We start from the raw sequence: 21,668 nt of genomic DNA, 5'->3' as shown, positions 1-21,668 counted from the left end.
TTATTCTGAGTCAAATACCTGGTCTAGCTCAGTATTGTCTACACTGGCTGGCAGAGGCTCTCCAGTGTTTGGGGCAGAGGACATTCCCAGTCCTACCTGGAGATGCCAAGGGGAGGGAATTGAACCATGATCCCTCCCTGTAATTTTGCATTTGCTACATCCATTTACTCCAGTTTCCTGGTGTGCAGGCTTGTTTGCTGCATCTGAACTCTACTTTTTGAGACGTACCGTATTTTTTCGTGTATAAGTCGCCCCCATGTATAAGACGCCCCCTATTTTTTTTAACCCCAAATTAAGAAATTAAGTTGTTTAGCTTTTTGGGGAGTGGGGGAGGTCACTTCCACCAATCGCTCACCCGCCTGCCCCGCCACTGCCAATCGCTTGCCACAGCCACTGCCAATCGCACACCTCGCTGCAGCCACCAATTGTCTGCCTGCTCGCCACCACCAACATCCCACCCGCCCACTTGCCGCAGCCGCCAATCACCTGCCCAATTGCCGCAGCCACAGCCAATCGCCAGCAGGCCTTGCCGCAGCCACCAATAACCCGCCCAATCGCCGCTGCCAATCTCCTGCTTGCTACTGCCATTAATCACACATCTCTCCTCTGCATTCACTATCAAAGACAATACCCAATTTTTGCCTATTATTTTTAGCAAAAAGCATTGTCTTATGCACTGAAAAATATGGTATACAGTGGACACTCGGGTTGCGAACATGATCTGTGCGGGATGCGCGTTCGCAACCCCCAGCATTCTCAACCCACGTCTGCGCACACACGGGTTGCGATTCGGCACTTCTGCGCATGTGCAAAGCATGATTTAGTGCTTCTGCACATGCATGACCGCCAAAACCGAGAAGTAACCCGTTCCAGTACTTCTGGGTTTCATTGGTCCGCAACCCGAAAAAGCGCAACCTGAAGCAGCTGTAACCTGAGGTATGACTGTATTTCAAAGCAAAGGTTTAGAGTGTGGATATAGATTCAGAATGTTTTGCCAGATTTTTTTTTCTTTTTGGGGGGGGGGGGAGAACTTAAGACTGTGCATATCAAGGGGCTGTGAGGATAACATCCGTAATCGGGTGTATGTTGCAGATCCTCCAAGCATGCTGAAAATCCTGAATTGACCCAGCCCAGCAAGCTATGAAGCAACTGACTTGCCTGGTGTCTCAATCTCTCCTATGTAGATTGGAAATAATTTCATAGAATTGCAGGGTGGGAAGGGACCATGAGGGTCATCTGGTCCAACCCCCTGCAACGTAGAAATCTTTTGCTCAACCTGGGGCTCAAACCCACAACTCTGAGACGAAGAGTCTCACGGTTTACGACTGAGGCTTCCCTCATTGAGTGGCTGGGAAGACAAACATAACCAAGACTGGACGTTCCTTTTTCTATTAGGAAGCATAACTTCTCCATTTTGCTAAAAAAAACCCACCAACTTTTTATTAATGGACGGTGCAAACAGAGAATAATGAAACTTACCTCTCCATTTAAGAAGCAGTAAAACACAGACACAAAAAAGCCCTAGAAGAAACAGAAAGATATCGGTATGAGGTTATTTTCCTCCCATTGCAAAAGAGGATAGGAAGATGCATTAAAAAGGGCTGGAATGTTAGGGGGTGAACATCACAAAGCCCTCCCTTTTTTTACTTCTGATGTCCCTCAGCCAATATTCCTCTGCCAACAAGTTGATTCTCGAGTCGTCGCTTTATTGAGATACATCTCAAAGTAATGCTGTGTTATCTCAGCAGAGCGATCCTTAATATTGTCTAGATTAGGGGTGCCTAACCTGGAGACCCCCAGATGCCGTTGGACTAGAACTCCATTCGTTTGTTCAATTAAAAAAAGAAAGTATCCCATCTCCAGCTAGTCTCCAGGTGGCTATGAGAGGGCAATAAAAACAGAGTAAAACAGAATAAAACAAACACTTCTGATCATGGGCCTTGTTGCCTTGAGGGCCACAGGTCAGCCATGCCTGGTCTAGATCTATGGCTGGCTGTTCAAAAATTGGTTTGGGGCACAAATCTCTTTAAACGGACATTACATCTTGGAAATCATGTATATATCACAGATGGTTGGACATAAAGCTCAACTCCACTTCTATAAGTGCTATGTGAGGTTGCCTGAAGGTGACACCGTTGTCTGATCTACCTTGGCATGGTGTACCCTGACCATAGCTGTCAACTGTTCCCTTTTTTAAAGGGAAATTCCCTTATTCCGAATAGGATTCCTCACAAGAAAAGGGAAAAAGTTGACAGCTATGACCCTGACTGGTAGCGATTCTCCAGGATAAAGAGCAGGGATCTTTCTTATAATCTCTTACGGGATCATACATAACTGGAGATGCTAGGATCTGAAGCTGTGGCCTGCTGTGTGCAGATCAGGTGCCCTGAATTATGTTTTTTTCCTAACTTTGTGGCCATTTCCTTGCAACTGGAAAGATGCAAAACCTCTCAGGGAACGTTTGTTCGTCGTATCTAAATGGTTTTGGATTGCCTTGACATTCCCCAGGAGCTTCTGCTGCAGTGGGTATCCCAAATGTGCTTACATTTTCCATTCTGGGCAAAATACAATTCACTTTAATTTTTTTTCCATTTTTTCATTCTTAAGTTCAGTTCCCCACATTTGTTGTTGTTGTTATCACCACCATTATTATTATTATTATTATTATTATTATTATTATTATTACTACTTGCCAAGTAAGTGGTTCACATGTATAAAACCAATTCTTAAAAAACCCACACAATTAAAATACACAATATAACAGTTTCATCAATAAATTAAAATAAACATTCACAACTAAAAGAGATGCAACACATCACTTTGTGTGGTTTTTTTTTAAAAGTCCTCTTGCAAACCTATCAGCATTTTAGAAGAAGAATATTTTGGATTTGATATCCCACCTTTCACTCCCTTTAAGGAGTCTCAAAGCGGTTAACATTCTCCTTTCCCTTCCTCCCCCACAACAAACACTCTGTGAGGTGAGTGGGGCTGAGAGACTTCAAAGAAGTGTGACTAGCCCAAGGTCACCCAGCAGCTGCATGTGGAGGAGCGGGGAATTGAACCCGGTTCCCCAGATTACGAGACTACCACTCTTAACCACTACACCACACTGGCTAATTTCTCCCAATGGACACTCATTTGTAAGCAATTTTGCCTAATATACACAAGATTGCAAAGCCATTTCCCCAAGTGTGATGCATTTTGTATGAATTTCTGGTTTCCACAACTAAGAAAACCTGCCACCTCTCAGGTTGTAGGGGGAGGTAGATGAAGGACTCCATAGTGGAATGGTGTTTCCAAGCTGGTTCAATTCTGACTGCTGGCTGCCCAGAGCTTTACAAACTCTTTGAATGCCAGCGCCTTGAAACAAACTGGTCACCAGTGCAACTGGTATGAGATCAGTGTGCCATGTTCTGATCTGGCTCTTGCCAGAATCCTAGTATCTGCATTCTTGGCCAACTAAAGTTTTATTAAAACTAACTTTAAGGGCAGCCCTACACAGAGTATAGGGAAGTTGGTGGCGCTGTGGGTTAAACCACAGAGCCTAGGACTTGCTGATCAGAAGGTTGGAGGTTCAAATCCCATGATGGGGTGAGCTCCCGCTGCTCGGTCCCTGTTCCTGCCAACCTAGCAGTTTGAAAGCACATCAAACTGCAAGTAAATAAATAGGTACCGCTCCAGCGGGAAGGTAAACGGCGTTTCCATGTGCTGCTCTGGTTCGCCAGAAGCGGCTTAGTCATGCTGGCCACATGACCTGGAAGCTGTACGCCGGCTCCCTCAGCCAATAAAGCAAGATGAGCGCCGCAACCTCAGAGTCGGCCACGACTGGACCTAATGGTCAGGGGTCCCTTTACCTTTTACACAGACTGTATTACAGCAGTCCAGCCTAGAAGTGAATAGGGTGCAAATGACTGAGGCAAGTTCTATTTCCCAGAGCTGGTGAAAGGCAATAGAGACCACCACTTCCAGCTGATCAGCCAGAAGAACCTCTGGATCCAGAAAAATGCTCAAGCTGTGAGCCAGGTCTCGGTTCCCTTTTTCATGTGAACGTGTTACCCGGGAAGAATCAGGGCAGAGAAATCTTAGCTAATCTTGAACTGGCCCTAACCAAAAAGTAAAACCCATTTGATTCTTGTCTGTATTTTGACAACTTAATAGCAGATGCTTTGGAGAACATTCACTCAATAATAAAAATATACCCCGCCCTCCCTGGCCAGAGCCGGGCTCAGGGTGGCTAACACCAATAAAATTACAATAAAACATAATAATCAATCAATCAATCAATCAATCAAACAAACAAACAAGCCAGTTTATTAAAATATGGGTTAAAATACAATTTAAAATGCAGCCTCATTTTAATAGTAGCCCAAAACCATAAGGGGAGGGAAACATAAGGGTCAGACTGAGTCCAAACCAAAGGCCAGGCAGAACAGCTCCATCTTGCAGGCCCTGCGGAAAGATGTCAAGTCCCGCATGGCCCTGGTATCTTGTGGCAAAGTGTTCCACCACGTCGGGGCCAGTACTGAAAAGGCCCTGGCCCTAGTTGAGACCAATCTAACCACCTTGCGGCTTGGGACCTCCAAAGTGTTGTTATTTGTGGACCTTAAGGTCCTCCGAGGGGCATACCAGGAGAGGCGGTCTCGTAGGTACGAGGGTCCTAGGCTGCATAGGGCTTTAAAGGTTAAAACCAGCACCTTAAACCTGACCCTGTACTCTACCAGGAGCCAGGGCAGCTGGTAAAGCACTGGATGAATGTGATCCCGCGGCAAGGACCCCGTAAGTTATAACCCATCCACAGTCCGTGAGGTATTTCTCTTGGCTATCATTCCTTGTCAGTCACCCTGACTGCAAGCTCTAGCGGTCGACAGAGTAACACACTTGTCAAAGCTGTGCCAGTTTAGGCAATTACCACGACTGTGCCCATTTTGTGTTTTTCTTTTAACATCCCTTACCTGAAAAGACTGCAAGAAGGAATTGAAGTAGATGAAAAATATCTGGGAGATATCATCTTCCCCGGGGTTGACGAAGAAAAGCATGTAGGTAATACCCAGAAGAGGCAGAAGAACTAATGTTGCTTTGACGGCCTTCCTGTTAAGGGGAGATCAAAGGGGGAAAGTTCACAAAAACGGCAGAAAATGAGAACATTGATGGAGGGCACCATCTCACCATTGAAATGCTGAAATCACATGTTTAATGAATAAGACTGGATTTGCCTGACTTGTGGTAGTTTCTAAGCTATGTGTGGGATGAAAGGCCACCCAAATTCCAGAATTTCAGACAATGAGACTCAGGAGATTCCCAAATAGCTTGTGCCATCATTTGTTCACTCACTTTTTACAGAGAATCTGCACAACGTTATAGCCCAACGTTCAGCCTGCTTTATTGCTTCCTGTTCAGTGTGGCTGGGAGTTTCGGGATGAAGCCAGGGAGTTGAAACCTGTGAACCCAACAATGTTGACTCTGATCTTGCCCAAGTCAATATCAACACAGCCAGGGATAGATGAGTCGGACAATTTCAGTGTCTGTCTGGTTCCCATTTTTCCAATCTTAAAACTATTTCCCCACATTTCCCTCACATCAGTTTGTGGTTTATAAGAAAGTAACTGGGAAAACTAACCAGAGTTTTAGTTCTGATTTATCCCAATAGACACATATTTGTATGGAATTTTGCCTAATATACAGATTTTTGCTATATGCATTTTTGTACACATTACTTGGCCGGAGAACTACACTGAAAAATTCAGAGAAGGGTGAATTTTGAACAGTGTCTGTGTTTTGGTTCACATATTTTTTCATGGAGTGCAAATTAGGTAGGTTTACCTCTAAATGTGAACTGAATTGAATCCCCCCCCCCAACTCTGTCCAAAGAATAAATGGAAAATAATAGATTTAAAGGTCTGGGTAATTTATTTTTTTAGGTCTCTACTAGTGCTAAAAAAAAAGACTCGGTGGTGCTAGGCATACCATTCTGAAAGCACAGTTCTGCAATTCAGGTGCTACCACTGAAAAGGCCCTGTTTGCACTTGGGAAACTGGGCATTCCTCTGCAAGGTCCTAATTCATTTGCCTCGGTTAAAGGTAAAGGGTAAAGGGACCCCTGACCATTAGGTCCAGTTGTAGCCGACTCTGGGTTGTGGCGCTCATCTCACTTTATTGGCCGAGGGAGCCAGCGTACAGCTTCTGGGTCATGTGGCCAGCATGACTAAGCCGCTTCTGGCGAACCAGAGCAGCGCATGGAAACGCCGTTTACCTTCCCGCCTGAGCGGTACCTATTTATCTACTTGCACTTTTGACGTGCTTTCAAACTGCTAGGTTGGCAGGAGCAGGGACCAAGCAACGGGAGCTCACCCCATCGCGGGGATTCGAACCGCTGACCTTCTGATCAGCAAGTCCTAGGCTCTGTGGTTTAACCCACAGTGCCACCCGCGTCCCATTGCCTCGGTTACACATATGCTAAAATCAAACTCCCAAAGAGCTGATCTATACATTTCACAATGTAGTGGTATAATCCGGGGTGGGGGTGGGGGGGCTCCTGGGACTGTACCACTTCAGAATATGGGTGGTGCAAATCATAAGCTTAAATACTCTACCAACTTTCCCTGTGAAAAATTAGGAGGTTGCAAGCGAAGCTTTCCTCAAAACCCTAGTTTTCTATTTGCAAGTTCTTAACCTCAAACAGGCAACCCCACCCCCTGCTTTCTGAAATGATACAGCCCTAGGAGAGGTGTGCATTGTGTCTCCTCTTTTACCCCATAATTTGACTCTAAGATGCTTCATGTTGCTATATCCCAAATTTCTACAGCTGGGTCTATAGAGCTAGGTATCCCTTGCTTAGTTTGCTAACATAACCTTGAGCGGAGCTCTTCAGCAGTTCAGGTTCAGCAAAGTTTATCTTAACTTTGCAAAAAAGGGGGAAAAGAGGGGGGGAGAATAGAGGACTTGTAAAGAGCAGACCAGCTTATTTTAATTTGCTTGCAGAAGAGCTGCTTTGCAAAGCATTAGCTGGGATCTAGCAAGTCAGCTTTCGGAACATTTAGCTTAGTTGCCAATAAATTTGATTCCAAAACTCGAAGGAAGGCGGAGCTGAACAGGGGGAGAGAGGGCAATTTAGCTTTCAATGCGAGAGTGAGGGAAATGGGTCTAAAAGCCAGAGTTTTTCTTGCATAGAGAGGGAAAGTTGGCAGACCTAAATATAAAATATGAGATAGAATGAGACTGAGAGTCACTTGATCGCATGTAGCGAGGAGGGGCAGCCTGCAATCTTCCAAAAGACTACAACTCCCATCATCCATGACCATTGATGATTATGGCTGAGGCTAATGGAGGTTGAAGGGATGCGGGTGGCGCTGTGGGTTAAACCACAGAGCCTAGGACTTGCCGATCAGAAGGTCAGCGGTTCGAATCCCCGTGATGGGGTGAGCTCCCGTTGCTCGGTCCCTGCTCCTGCCCACCTAGCAGTTCAAAAGCACATCAAAGTGCAAGTAGATAAATAGGTACCACTCCGGCAGGAAGGTAAACGGTGTATCCGTGCGCTGCTCTGGTTCGCCAGAAGCGGCTTAGTCATGCTGGTCACATGACCCGGAAGCTGTACGCCGGCTCCCTCGGCCAATAAAGCGAGATGAGCACCGCAACCCCAGAGTCAGCCACAACTGGACCTAATGGCCAGGGGTCCCTTTACCCCTTTACCTTTAGTGGAGGTTCAAAGTCCAAGAACAGCTGGATGACCCCTTGTTCCCCCCCTAAGCAAATGCACATTTTGCTATTACGAAATATTCTTAACCTGAGCCATTCTATGACACACAAACCACCTATAATTAAAGGAAGGTAATGTTAAATGAAGAGGTAGCAGTTGGCGGTGATATTCTTCAGCCTGATTCCAATCACAACTCTCTATTGAATTTTCTTTATAATAACTGGTGTCTTTCGCAGTGAAATGAAACCTCGACACCCAATTGACTTCATAGTGATTAAGGTGAAGGAGTGTTGAAATGACATGTTTAAGCAAATGAGCTTTGAGTTTGCCAGACTGATTGGCAATTTCTAAGGTGCGTGGGGGATGAAAGGCCACCGGATTTCAGAGGCTCGGGGGATTTCCAGCTGGCTTCTCTCAGATTTCAGAACATAACCCAGCGGCGTGGCTTCACTTATGCGTAAGAAATATGTTAGTCACGATTTTATTTATTTTTTATTTAATCCTGTATAGACAGACTTGGGTTGTAAAGCCATCTATACATTTGTAAAGTATCTATACATTTGTAAAGTAAATAAATAGCTTGTTTTCTCCTGCTCTGGAGGGTAGGACTCAAACCAATGACTTCTGGTTACAAGAAGGGAGATTCTGACTAAATATCAGGAAGAACTTTCTGATGGTAACAGTGGAACAGACTTCCTAGGGAGGCTGTGGACTCTCCTTCCTTGGAGATTTTTAAGCAGAGGTTGGGTGGCCATTGCTCATAGATGCTTTAGTTGAGCTTCCTGCATTGCAGGGGGCTGGACTAGATGACCCTCGGGGTCCCTTCCAACTCTACAATCCCACAATTCTACGATTCTATTATTCCATGAGGCAGTCTCCTGCAGAATACATGGGAACCACCTTACATCAAGCTGCCTTATGTCAAGTCAAACCATTGGTCCATCTAGTTCTGAAATATCTACAATTTCTTTTCAAACCTTTTATTGGCATCACCTACAAACATCCAAGGGATGCGGGTGGCACTGTGGGTTAAACCACAGAACCTAGGACTTGCCGATCAGAAGGTCGGCGGTTCGAATCCCCGCGACGAGGTGAGCTCCCGTTGCTCAGTCTCTGCTCCTGCCAACCTAACAGTTCGAAAGCACGTCAAAGTGCAAGTAGATAAATAGGTACCACTCTGTTGGGAAGGTAAACGGCGTTTCCGTGTGCTGCTCTGGTTCGCCAGAAGTGGCTTAGTCATGCTGGCCACGCCGGCTCCCTTGGCCAATAAAACGAGATGAGCTCCGCAACCCCAGAGTCGGCCACGACTGGACCTAATGGTCAGGGGTCCCTTTACCTTTACAAACATCCAAACCAAATCAATACAGAATTATCACTTCCCCAGTGGCATAAAACATTTGCTAAAAGAAAGGAGGCAGAGCAGTCCATCGTCACATCTTTAGGTCTCCAGGCAGAACGGGCGTCTGCAGTGTATTTCGACGACAAAAAACCAAATAGAGATATTTAGCCACTAACTTGGTGAGCTCCTGATCATTCCCCAGTAATAGAAAATGTATGACCTCCGACTCTGGTTTCCATTTGGGGATACAGAGTTGATCTAGAAATTGCTGATGGAGATCAGCATATAGTTTACAACTGAGAACCATATGTGTAAGGGTTTCCACCAGGTGGTCTTCACATGGGCAAGTTCTTTCTCCTTCCACCCTGCCTGAGAACCTTCCCCAAAGGAGGTTTGATGGATTTGAATTATGGCTGGCAGCCGTTCTCCAGTTCTCTCCCAGCCCTCCCTGGAGATTGCTGGGAGTTGATCCTGGGACCAGTGATTGGTTCGGGATATAATGGGAAAGGTGATTTTTCAGCAGCACAGCACTCAGCTTACCTGTACTGTATTGTTTCTGAAGTCGTCGACGCTCTCAGCTTTGTCATTAGAATCCTAACTATGTTAAACAGGAAAACAAAATTTATCTGCAAGAAAAATGGGGGAGGGGGAGAGAGAGGAAACAAGATCAGTGCCGATAAACACGTACGAGGCGCAACGAAATGATCGATGTGTTTTCTGCGGTGCAGGAAGAGCTTCTCCTCTTGCAAGCTGTGATACAATAAAGGGAGTGAAAATTAAATTGGCCTTCTTCCTGGAGAGCCGTTGCTGGAGTCTCCCTCTTTTCTACCTGTCTGAGATGAGTTCCAATAAAGGAGCAATATGTTCAGGTGGAATGAAGGCACGCTCGTTCCAATCCTGAGCCGCAAAGGGCGTTGAAGAGGCAGTTTGGGGAGGGGGCAGAGAAATGGTTATCTGAAATCTGAGCTGGCAACTGGCAACTCCCCAAAGTAATTTTATTTAGCCCTGGTGACTCTCCTGAGAATGTCTCCTAGCTGTAAGAATCAGAGACTCCGCAGTTCTGCAACTTGCTTTCAGATCTGTGTCTGCAACAATAGCACGGTGCTGAAATCGGTCTTCCAGTTTCTGCCGAATTTTCTTCCCCTGTGAAAGAGGCTCCTGTTTTTCTGCTTGCATTAGAATGCCTTTAGGACAGGCATAGGCAAACTCCGGCCCTCCAGATGTTTGGTACTATAATTCCCATCATCCCTAGCTAACAGGACCAGTGGTCATGGATGATGGGAATTGTAGTCCCAAACATCTGGAGGGCTGGAGTTTGCCTATGCCTGCTTTAGAATTTCAGTAGGTCTGGGGATCTGAGCTCAACTTACTGTTGTGAAGTGGTCATGAATGGTGGGAAGAACCACCTTTACACTGTTAATCAGGATTCTGCACCCACTCAGCATGCTCAGTCACCAATGAGCTGGGTTCTGAGGGGTTTAACACACATTCACACACCTCTAGATCATCCCCACCCCATATCTTTTGTATTTCTGCAAAACCTTGAGCCTGCTGATATCTCCCTCTTTTCGAGGCTGGATGGTGGCATGCGGACTATAAAAGGAACGACACTCACATCCTGAGCATCAGAAATAGCAGATAGGAGGGACGAAGAACAAAGGATGGCATTTGTACCCTGCTTGTGAACTCTCAACAGGCATCAGTCTGGAAGCAGAAGGCTTGACCAGGTGGGCAGGCCAGCTGGACCCTGGTCTGCTCCAGCAAGGCACTGCTTTTGAAGGTATGTCCCCTTGAACTGGGACATGAGAGCCAAACGCCCCCCAGGCCCTTTCTCTCCAAAGCCTTTTGTGAGATGACACCCAGTAGAGATATGAGAGACGTTTGGAATAACAGATTTGGCTGAGTATAGTGATCTTTATGATCTGAAAGTTCCTCTTCAGAAGGTTTGCCTCAAAGGCAGGAACTGATAAATGGAAATGACAGCTCCAAACTGATTGTATTTATGGCAGAGTACCATTGCTGCATGCCTCAGGGATGTATCGTTCTACTTAAGCCGAGAACTATTTGTTTTGCTGGAGCTCGCAGGTGGAAGTAATTACCAGAACCTGTTTCAATCTAGTACAGCCAAACCAATTCAGGACCCTGGTCAGCTCCCAGTGGATCCTGCGTGCTGAGCTGTGGTGGACGTTGTTTCAGCAAAGGACCAGAATAATTTGAAGGCTTAAGAAGACGACGACTGCAAGGCCTACCATTCCAGCCCCTCCCAGTGCCTCTCTTCCAGGACATAGAATCATAGAGTTTGAAGGGACCATGAGGGTCATCTAGTCCAACTCCCTGCGATGCAGGAATCATCAGCCCAATGTGGAGCTCTAACCCCTGACCTTGAGATTAAGAGTCTCGTGCTCTACCAATCTCCCTGCAATCCTTAAAGGACTCATAGTGGAATCAGATTACATGTTGGTGGAACAGGGGAGTCACCCTCAGAGTCTAAGGGTGATGGAAGAACCATGTCCTCCGTCCTCAATATAAAAGCAGGTACCAAGGGCTCCTAGCCCTGAGTAGGGTGGCTTGGGATTCATCTAAGTCCTCCTCAGGGCAACCTTGGGGCTCGGATGTAGGGGATACGACACCGACTGCTGCTTCTCCCTAGGAGACCTGTGTGTTGCATGGTTGAGGGGTGAGTTCTGCCTGGTGCATTCTTCTTCTTCTTCTTCTTCTTCTTCTTCTTCTTCTTCTTCTTCTTCTTCTTCTTCTTCTTCTTTCTTCTTCTTCACCACACAATGGGGAAGCATTGAGCCCCTGAGCTATAAAAAAATCAGGACAAGGTTCCAGCAAGAGCTTATTTTCTAGTTATCAAAAATGGTCCCCTCTTGCAACACACGAGGAGGTTTCATGTGTGTGCATGAGTCGTTCCAAATCCTACTGCAGACAAAAATGTTCCAGGCACATTGGTTTGGGAGGTGGGGAAGCAAGAATGATGCAAATCAACAATGGCTGTAACTTGGCAGGTTTTGCTGGAGGAGGAGAACTTCCCTTGCTGAGATGAGGAAAATGAGGCCGGAGCAATAATGAAATCCTTTCGGTCCTTGGAGGGGAATAAAATGCAGGATTCCCTCTTCATTACAGCAAGGTCTCTTTGCTGATTCACCATAATTGAGAGACTGAAATGCTCTTGGAAATGGAGTGGAGAGCAAGGGGAAAGGGAAATTCACCACTCTCTTGATCCTTCTGTTCTCTGGCTGTGCCTCCCCAGAGCTGTCTTTCCCATTGGTGTTAGTGGTTTTGTGCTGGTCCTGTGGGTTACCAGAGAGGCAAGGTCCAAGTCCGGTCCGTAGTCAAAGGTGCAATGAGGAGGCAGTCCATAGTAGCTGAAGCTGGGTGCAGGGCAGGGAGTCAGGTGAAGTCAGGAACAGGCACGCAAGCAGGGAGCCAGGGCGGGTCAGGAGCTCAGGCAGGAAAGCAGGACAGGGCTCAGGCAGGAACTAGCAACCAACAGTGTTGCTCCCGCAACTTGGGACTGGGGCTGGCCGGCTTTTATCTGCCCCGAGGCATAGGGCGGCCCCGATCCTCAGGTGACTCGCCTCTCCTGGCCTGGTGGCGAGCACTCCTCCTGCGGGAATTTAGTTCCCTCCACCTCTCTGCCCTGAGCCTCTGCAGCTCAGGAGAGGCTGGAGGGTACCGGACCCAGAGGCAACCTCAGCTTCCTCTGACGGGGCTGAGAGTGGAGCACCTGCAGGCAATCGGTCCACCATCACCTCAGGAGCCAGAGCAGACTCACCTGAGGATCCCGCACAGGTGAGGACCCTTCAGGCTCATGCCCTAGCCCCGGCTCAGCTGGTTCTGGAGGCAGGGAATCCTGTGCAGGCTGGGATCCCTCAGGTTCAGCATTCGAGTCCGAATCCCAGGCCATCACAGGTTCGTTGCACCAGGGCACCAGCCTCTCAGGGGTGCCCTAGTGAGTGGGGGAGCTGCGCGGCTTTGCCGGCAGCCTCCCCTTTCCCTGCATGTCCACCAGCTGTGCCCCGCCAACTATATGGCTGGCAGGCACGCAGCTTCCTTCCCAATCCTCTGCAGGAGAGAGCGATCCCTGCAGCAGCTTAGGAAGGCAGCTTCCCTCCAAAGCCTCTGCGTCTGCTAAGGACAGCCCTGCTCCCAGTTGTTGTCCTTCTCCTGCTTCATGGCAAAAGGTGGCATGCACTCTTCCCAGGCTGCCTTCTTGGGTACCCCGACACAGAGAGCATGTCCACCAGTATGTTTTCCTGCTTGATCGCTGCCATCATGCCTGGGATCAGGGCAGTGGGGGAGGCAGAGGACATTTTCCACTGCCCGCTCGCTTGTTTTGGAGTTGCCGGGGTGTGTGTGTGGCGCCGGAGGGATCTTTGTGTTAGGATATAGTTCCGTTCCACCTTAAAAGGAACAGGCATGACTGTGATGGCCTGGGAATCTGATTTAGAGGCTGAACCTGAGGAATCCCAACCTGCACAGGAGTCCCCGCCTCCAGGGCCAGCTGAGCCGGGGCAGGGGCTTGAACCTGAAGGGTCCTCACCTGTGCCGGATCCTCAGGAGCAGACACCAGCTGAATCCACTCTGGCTCCGGAGGTGATTGAGGAACCATTGCCTGCAGGTGCTCCTCTCCCAGCCCTGTCAGGGGAAGGTGAGGTTGCCTCTGGGTCCAGTAACCCTCCAGCCTCTCCGGAGCTGCAGAGGCTCAGGGCAGAGAGACGGAGGGAACTAAGTTCCTGCAGGAGGAGTGCTCGCCTCCAGGCCAGGAGAGGCGAGTCACCTGTGGACCGGGGCTGCCCTATGCCTCAGAGGAGATAAAGGCCAGTCAGCCCAGTCCCAGGTTGCAGGAGCAACATCGTTGGTTACCTGTTCCTGCCGGCACCCTGTCCTGCTTTCTGCCAGAGTTCCTGACCACACCTGACTCCCTGCCTTGGATCCCACTTCAGCCTCGGACTGGACACGGACCACGCCGCACAGTAACCCCCTCCCCAGGACCAGCACAATGACTATTGTGTGTCACGTGCCTGTTTACTTCCAGCCCAAGTCTGCTGGGAACTTCCGTTTGTATACTGCTTTTGCTTTATTGCTGTTTTGCTGGAGACGAAGGGAAGCAGACATGTTTTCTCCTTTGTTCCTGGACTATGCTGAATAAATGCTGTAAACAATGCTTACACGTGTCTCTGTCCGCCACTTCCGTTGTGAGGATTTATTCACTCTGCTGATAAGAGCGTGCACAGCTTCTAAACGTATCTGAGGCTCATGCCGCTGATGGATTCTGTACTGGGAGCCGGTGTTCGCCCAGATGCCAGCCGGTGGCTGGAGCCAGCTGGGGGCCTGCCTGATGCCTCCGTCTCCCTGGCAGCAACCCAACACTTTGCACCACAGCACTGCTGTGCTTAAGATGGCCTTGTGCCTCCCCTTTTTTGACGGCTTGTAGCTGAATGAGAAAGCAGGTGCTTTGCATGCAGAAGGTCCCAGGTCCACTCCCTGGCATCTCTGGGAAGGGCTGGGAAAGACTCCTGGCCTGAAATTTCGCAGATGCCACCTCTGTTGGCTTGCAAGCAGTCCTGAGAGAGATGGACCAGTGGTCCAATAAGGAGGCAATGATGGCCAGCAACTTCGGCAGCTCTGCCCTGCCTGGATGGCTAGAGGCTGTGCTGCTTTTGAATGCCCGTTTCTGGAAACCACAGGAGGGGAGAGTTGCTCTTGTGCCTGGGTCCTGCTTGTGGGTTTCCCACAGGCATTTGGTTGCCCCCAGTGAGAACAGGGTGTTGGACTAGATGGGCCATTGGCCTGATCGGCAGGCAAATTTTATGTTATTTTTGCTTATGCAGAATCAGTAGTGCTACAGTTCCTGAAACCAGACACTGAAGTGAGCTCAGTTTATGTGTTCTGACTTAAATACATTTTAGAGTCAAAATGCTGAGATTTCATTAATGCCGGAATATCAGAAAGAGGCAAATCTACAGCAGTGCCCCCTCTCATAACCTGAAATCAGCAAAAGGAGAAGTTTGTGGAGAAGAAGAAGAAGAAGAAGAGGAGGAGGAGGAGGAGGAGGAGTTTGGATTTGATATCCCGCTTTATCACTACCCGAAGGAGTCTCAAAGTGGCTAGCATTCTCCTTTCCCTTCCTCCCCCACAACAAACACTCTGTGAGGTGAGTGGGGCTGAGAGACTTCAGAGAAGTGTGACTAGCCCAAGGTCACCCAGCAGCTGCATGTGGAGGAGCGGGGAAGCAAACCCGGTTCACCAGATTACGAGTCTACCGCTCTTAACCACTACGCCACACTGGCTCACTAAGGAAGTCTAAGGAAGGCAAGGAGAGCCACAAGAGATCTCCTTCTTCTCTTCCTCCTATCAGAGGCAACAAGAGCCAGGATTCAGAGAGCTCTAATCCTTTACGCCAACAGGCTGGTGCTAGAGCCACACTATTAATAGTTAACAACAATGTAGAGCAGCCTTGATGCTTCTGAAGGGTAGCACCCAAGAGGGGCAATATATATTTTCATGCCACCATATTAGCTCTATCTATTTTCTTGATTTATTTTCCGATCACCCTGCTCAGTACTTTTGCTTTCAATGTTCTGCTCAATTTCTTTAAAATGGATTTTTAATTGTATTTTGATAGCACATGTTTACCTCTTGCTTGCTGGTTAATGATTGTAATTTCCTGAGAGTTGCTTAGAGAATTTGTTAAATTAGGGGGTTCTAAGATGAGTAAGCAAATAAATAAATAAATAAATAAATTGAGATTCAAAGAGCTAACTAATGCTTTAGGCCAGATACCAGCAATTTAGTAACAATAATAATTCATTATTTATACCCTGCCCATCTGGCTGGGTTTCCCCAGTCACCACCACACTATTCAATGCTGTTTTGTTCTTTGACAACCTGGTCCAGAATGTCCTCCATTCAGGTTTTGGAGTTGGGGGCGGGGGCGATGCTTTACAGCTGGCTATCTGTGCTTTTAAAATTGCTGTTATGAATCAGTTACAAGACCACGAGCCATTTCCTAATTGCTCTCTTAGCAGGAGACGCTTTCTTAGTAAGCAAAGCTATTATCCTGAATAATCATCCTTTGCCGATGTATGGAAAGTAATGCCAACCCCAAATCCTGTGATTTGATAACCCGAGCTCTTCAGCGTTTTGTCAGCCTGTCCTCGCTCAACTAATGGTCTCCTGACCTCCGGATTTCTTCTTCATTTGCCTTTTCGAATTGCCTTGATGTTCTTGAGTAAGTCTCATTTCCTTTGAAGAATGATATGCATCCCAGAAAGAATCCCTTTTAGGATTCGCGGAACCATTTTGAGACGTGAGCCAACAGCAGGCAACTCCTTTTAGCATTGTTCCTCCTTCTCCCTGCTGTGTCCCACAAGGGCAAATGTCAGGAGCCAGAGTCAGGAGTAGGTCGGCAATAAAACACCCGGTGTCGGTGAAGTCAACTCTTTGTTCAAAGAAACGAAAACAGGCCTAGTGACCGCAGCAGCTCAGTAGGTTTTGTCCCAATGGGGCAGTTGTGAGGACTGAAGGTCCCTAGCTTCCCACCGCTAAGTTTCCTTCCCCAGTTCCTTCCCCAGCAGCCTAAGGCTCCTTCATCTAGTCTCTCTTGGCTCCACTCTCTTCATTTCTCTGCATGTTCTGTGAGACCAGGGAGGAGGGGAGCTGGTCACAGCAGGAGGTAAAGACCACCCCCCTGGCTTCTTCAGCAGCCTGCCTCCACTCTGCCTCTTGGCCCTCTTCCTCACCAGCCTCTGTTTCTGCCTCTGGTTCTGGACTGCTCTCTGCCACAGCCTCTTCCTGCTCACCAAACCCTGTTGCCTCATCAACATCACCACCATTTATTTATACCCCACCCATCTGGCTGAGTTTCCCCAACCACTCTGGGCAGCTCCCAACGGAATATTAAAAACACAATAAAACATAAAACATTAACAATTTCCCTAAGCAGGGCTGCCTTCAGATGTCTTCTAAAAGTCAGACAGTTGTTTATTTCCTTGACATCTGATGGGAGGGCATTCCACAGGGCGGGAGCCACTACCAAGAAGGCCCTCTGCCTGGTTCTCTGTAACCTCACTTCTTGCAGTGAGGAAACCACCAGAAGGCCCACAGAGCTGGACCTCAGTGTCCGGGCTGAAAGATGGGGGTGAAGATGCTCCTTCAGGTATACTGGACCGAGGCCGTTTATGTGGGATGTAAACACAGGAGCAGTCAATGACAACATTCCTAGAGTGTAGATGTTAGAACATGGGGAGGGATGTCTGTCCAGCAAGCAGGTAAACTTCCTGGGGACGGACTTCCTCCGCATGTGACCAGAGGTGGGTGTGGCCTCACCTGTGCAGGTAATGACAAAAGCACAGGGCAGGCAGCCATCTCTCTCTCTCTCTGCCATTTTCTTTCGATGAGGAAACATCCAAGGATGCTCTCTTGGCTCCCAGCCAAGAGAGGAGATAAGGACTATCTTGCTACAAGATAGATTCTAAATGTATGTAACCGTTTTAAGCTGTCTGCCTTCTGGGATCATATTGTGAACAGAACGTGAGTAAACTCTTTTATACCTTTATAAAGACTGTGTCATGTCTTGTATTTTAAGAGGGAGCAAAGGGGAAATTACCAGAGTAATTATTATAGAGGTTCTAGAGAACCTGTGCACACGTTACCGTTGCGAACTTAAAGGGGAATGTCTATAAACTCTGCTGATATTTTGGGAACTTGTTAGCACAAGTTGGATTAGGATATAATCTCACAATATATCCTCTCCTGCACCCCTGAACATTCCCACAGTTTAGGGCTTTAAAGGTCAGCACCAACACTTGTGCTCAGAATTGTGCTCAGAAACGTACTGGGAGCCAGTGTAGGTCTTTCAGGACCGGTGTTATATGGTCTCGGTGACCACTCCCAGTCACCAGTATAGCTGCCACATTCTGGATTAATTGTAGTTTCCGGGTCACCTTCAAAGGTAGCCCCAGGTAGAGCGCATTGCAGTAGTCCAAGCAGGAGATAACTGGAGCATGCACCACTCTGGAAAGGCAGTCTTCAGCCTTTGACACCTCCTGCTCCCAGTCTTCTTCCACTAACACTCCTGTTGTCCCATCACCATGCCCCTGGCTCATAGACTTCATGGGTTCCCCAGCTCGTGTCTCCTGCCATCCCTCTGTATCCAGCCAGTCAATGACAGCAACCCTGAGCCTAAGGAGGAGGTAATGAACAGGCAGTGCCACCCCTAGACTAGTTTTATAAGCTAGAAGGCAGGGAGGCATGAATGGGCTGGCAGAGGGCAGACTGAGGCTGGCAGGGCGATGCCCTGTTCACTCTAATGGAGCAACCTCAGATGTTTCTCAGCATCTATTCCTTGCCCTTTGGGGCAGCGGCATAGGCTGGGCTCAAGAGGGAGCCAGCAAGATCCCTGCTTTGCAGGGGGATTGGACTAGATGGCCCTCACAGTCCCTTTGTGATGGCCTGGGACTCAGGCTCAGACTCGGAACCAGAGGAGACTCAGTCTGCACCGGATCCTCTGCCTCAGGCATCATCTGAACCAAGTCTGGGGCCTGATCCTGAAGTCCCAGTCTGCACAGGTTCCCCTGCAACAAACACCAGCTGGGCCGAGTCAGGGGCCTGAGCCTGCCCTGGCTCCAGATGCGGGGATGACCTCGTTGCCTCCAGCTGGGCCATCACTTACAGCCGCTCCACTACGGGTTGGGTCAGGGGAGGCTGAGGCAGCCTCTGGGTCTAATAACCCACTGACATCTCCCGAGCTGCAGAGACTAAGGTCTGAGAGAAGGAGAGACCTGAGTACTCACCTTCAGGCAAAACAGGGAGGTGAGTCGCCGGGGGATCAGGACCGGCCATTACCCTGACAAAGATAAAAGTCTGTCGGACCCTGCCCCAGGTTGTGGGAGCAACATTGCTTTCTGCTAGATCCTGCCTGAGATCCTGTACCTGTCCTTGCCTCGTTTCCTGCCTCGTATCCTGTCTTGGCCCTGTTGGACTGAGGAACCTCCGGATTCTGGACTGGTCCTGGACTGCATTTCAAGGGTTACCCCCGGGCCCAGCGCACCTTTCCAGCTTTACTATCCTACAATTCGAAGAGAGCAGGCAGCAGCGGCAGGAAGAAGCTTGTGCAGTCAAATCTTGCCTGTGAGCCTCCCCAAACCCGATGCTGGCACCAAAGCATATTGCCTTGCAGGTGTGATATTATGCAATATCACCGAAGCAGGTGCAAAGGAACATCTCGGTCAGTCTGTGCAGGCCAGAGATGAAGGGAAATGAAAGCATCTGTGGACTAGAGGCTAGACCCGTGGATCGCGTGCATTATGAGTCAATTAGGCCAAGTCCTCTGGGAAGGGGGGTGAGGAGGGTGGGGTCTGAGTAACTGGAAATACAGAGCACTAACAAGCTCTTCCTGCTGCCCGCAAATGCCACGGAGTGATTCAGAACCTGCGGCGGCTGCCGTTTGTTGCAATTAGTCAGGTGGTGTCGGGAGTACAAGGGACAGCGCTCTTTCCCCTAATGCCTGGTGCAATGGCTCCACACATCATCTAAATCCCCATAACCTTTAGTCTGCTTGCCAGGGGTTCTGGAGATGGAGACCGTCAGACAGAATTGTGCAGTCCAGGCCGCTCTGCCAAGCTCTGAGCCAAAAATATATATTAAAAATCCACGCTACAGCTGGTCAAAGGCCACTGGTTTTCTGGGCAACACTGTAGTGCCACCAAGAAATTAAGAAATTGAGAGGAGCCCATTTTTCCCAAGCAATCTGTTCTACTGGCCATGAAAGCTGTGTAGCTGTCTTCGCTGTCAGAGGCAGCATGCTTCCATGCCCTCCAACATTTCTCAGATGAAAATAGGGACATCCCCTTCTGCATCAGGAAGCTTCTCCCATGTCTGATGTCTATCACACACATAGATGCCATACGCACATTGACATTGGCCACCTCGAGCCAATTACAACCTCCCTGCCAATCCTGCCTCGCAGGATCGTTGTAAAAGAAATGGTCGAGGGAAGGATAATATGCAACACCTTCCACGGATACGTGGAATGAAATAAGCTGCCTTGAGTCCCTGTCAGGGGAAAAAGTGAATAATAATAATAATAATGGCAATACTGAGAATGATCAGGAACATACCAGAGAGTAAATCCTATTGAACTCAGTGGGGTTTAAAAAGGTAAAGGGACCCCTGACCATTAGGTCCAGTTGTGGCCGACTCTGGGGTTGCGGCGCTCATCTCGCTTTATTGGCCAAGGGAGCCGGCGTACAGCTTCCGGGTCATGTGGCCAGCATGACTAAGCCGCTTCTGGTGAACTAGAGCAGCGCACGGAAACGCCGTTTACCTTCCCACCGGAGCGGTACCTATTTATCTACTTGCACTTTGACGTGCTTTTGAACTGCTAGGTTGGCAGGAGCAGGGACCGAGCCACGGGAGCTCACCCCGTCGTGGGGATTCAATCTGCCGACCTTCTGATTGGCAAGCCCTAGGCTCTGTGGTTTAACCCACAGCGCCACCCGCGTCCCCAGTGGAATTTATTTCTGAAAAAAATGCTCCGGATTGCAGCGTAAGGCTGCCCTGTCTTTACCCAGTTGCCTGGGAGTAAGTTCCATTGAATGGTACTTACTTGTGAGTAGACAATGTAAGGCTCAGTTTACAATCAAGGTATAAACATTATTATTCCCATTTCCTAAGACATGGCTGGCTGCAGAAGCAATGCAATGAAAGAATTTAAAGCGGATCTTTTCCTTCAAAATTATAGACCGGGCTTCGTATACACCAGCTTCACCATTTCCTTGATGTGGTGCAGGTATTTTATTTTCAGTATAAACAGGACTCCGTTTTTGCACCCGTACACCCACCCACACTTTTAATTTTCCTCTGAGGGAGGAAAAAGGAAAAAAGGGACATTCCTGGATCAAACCAGAAACCAGGATGGCTTCTGCAATTCCAGGACTGTCCCTGGAAAAATTGGGACATCCGGAGGGTATGCAATTCCCAGTACCAATCGCTGGGAATCGCAAATGTGGAGAGTACCATGAGGACAAGAAGGGACGCGGGTGGCGCTGTGGGTTAAACCACAGAGCCTAGGACTTGCCAATCAGAAGGTCGGTGGTTCGAATCCCCGAGATGGGGTGAGCTCCCGTTGCTCACTTCAGCGATCAGCCTTCTTTATGGTCCAGCTCTCACTTCCATACATCACTGCTGGGAAAACCATAGCTTTAACTATACGGACCTTTGTTGGCAAGGTGATGTCTCTGCTTTTTAAGATGCTGTCTAGGTTTTAATGTTTGATGCATTACTGTATTTTAATATTTTGTTGGAAGCCACCCAGAGTGGCTGGGAAAGCCCATCCAGATGGGTGGGGTATAAATAATTAATAATAATAATAATAATAATAATAATAATAATAATAATAATAATTGGTGGTGGTAGGGGCCTCACGGGTCACCTAGTCTAACCCCTTGCAATGCAGGGGTCGGAGCTAAAGAATCCCTGACAGGTGGCTGCCCAACTTCTGTTTAAAAACCTCCAAGGAAGGAGACTCTGTGATGGTAACCCTGAAGAGCCGCTGCCAGCCAGTGTTGACTTCACTGACCTAGATGGACAAATGGTTCCAAGGCAGTTTCCTGTGTTTCTAAATATACAG

At 48.3% G+C, this 21,668-nt stretch overlaps 1 protein-coding gene across 4 annotated transcripts in view; it reads right to left on the bottom strand.

Annotated features, from left to right (window-relative positions):
- The window catches only part of CRHR2 (corticotropin releasing hormone receptor 2), a 199,241-nt gene that overhangs the window by 15,233 nt on the left and 162,340 nt on the right, over positions 1 to 21,668 (bottom strand). For all 4 annotated transcript variants that reach the window (XM_080974193.1, XM_080974194.1, XM_080974195.1 and 1 more), the window contains 3 exons: positions 9,572 to 9,657; positions 4,953 to 5,088; positions 1,480 to 1,521 (listed from right to left, as the gene is read on the bottom strand). In XM_080974193.1, coding sequence (XP_080830319.1) covers positions 1,480 to 1,521; positions 4,953 to 5,088; positions 9,572 to 9,657 — 264 coding nt within the window. The remainder of the gene's footprint in view (positions 1 to 1,479; positions 1,522 to 4,952; positions 5,089 to 9,571; positions 9,658 to 21,668) is intronic.

Source organism: Podarcis pityusensis (assembly GCF_964106645.2).
Source record: "Podarcis pityusensis genome assembly, chromosome: 12".
Lineage (NCBI taxonomy): Eukaryota > Metazoa > Chordata > Lepidosauria > Squamata > Lacertidae > Podarcis > Podarcis pityusensis.
This window is presented reverse-complemented; position numbering and strand designations above follow the sequence as displayed.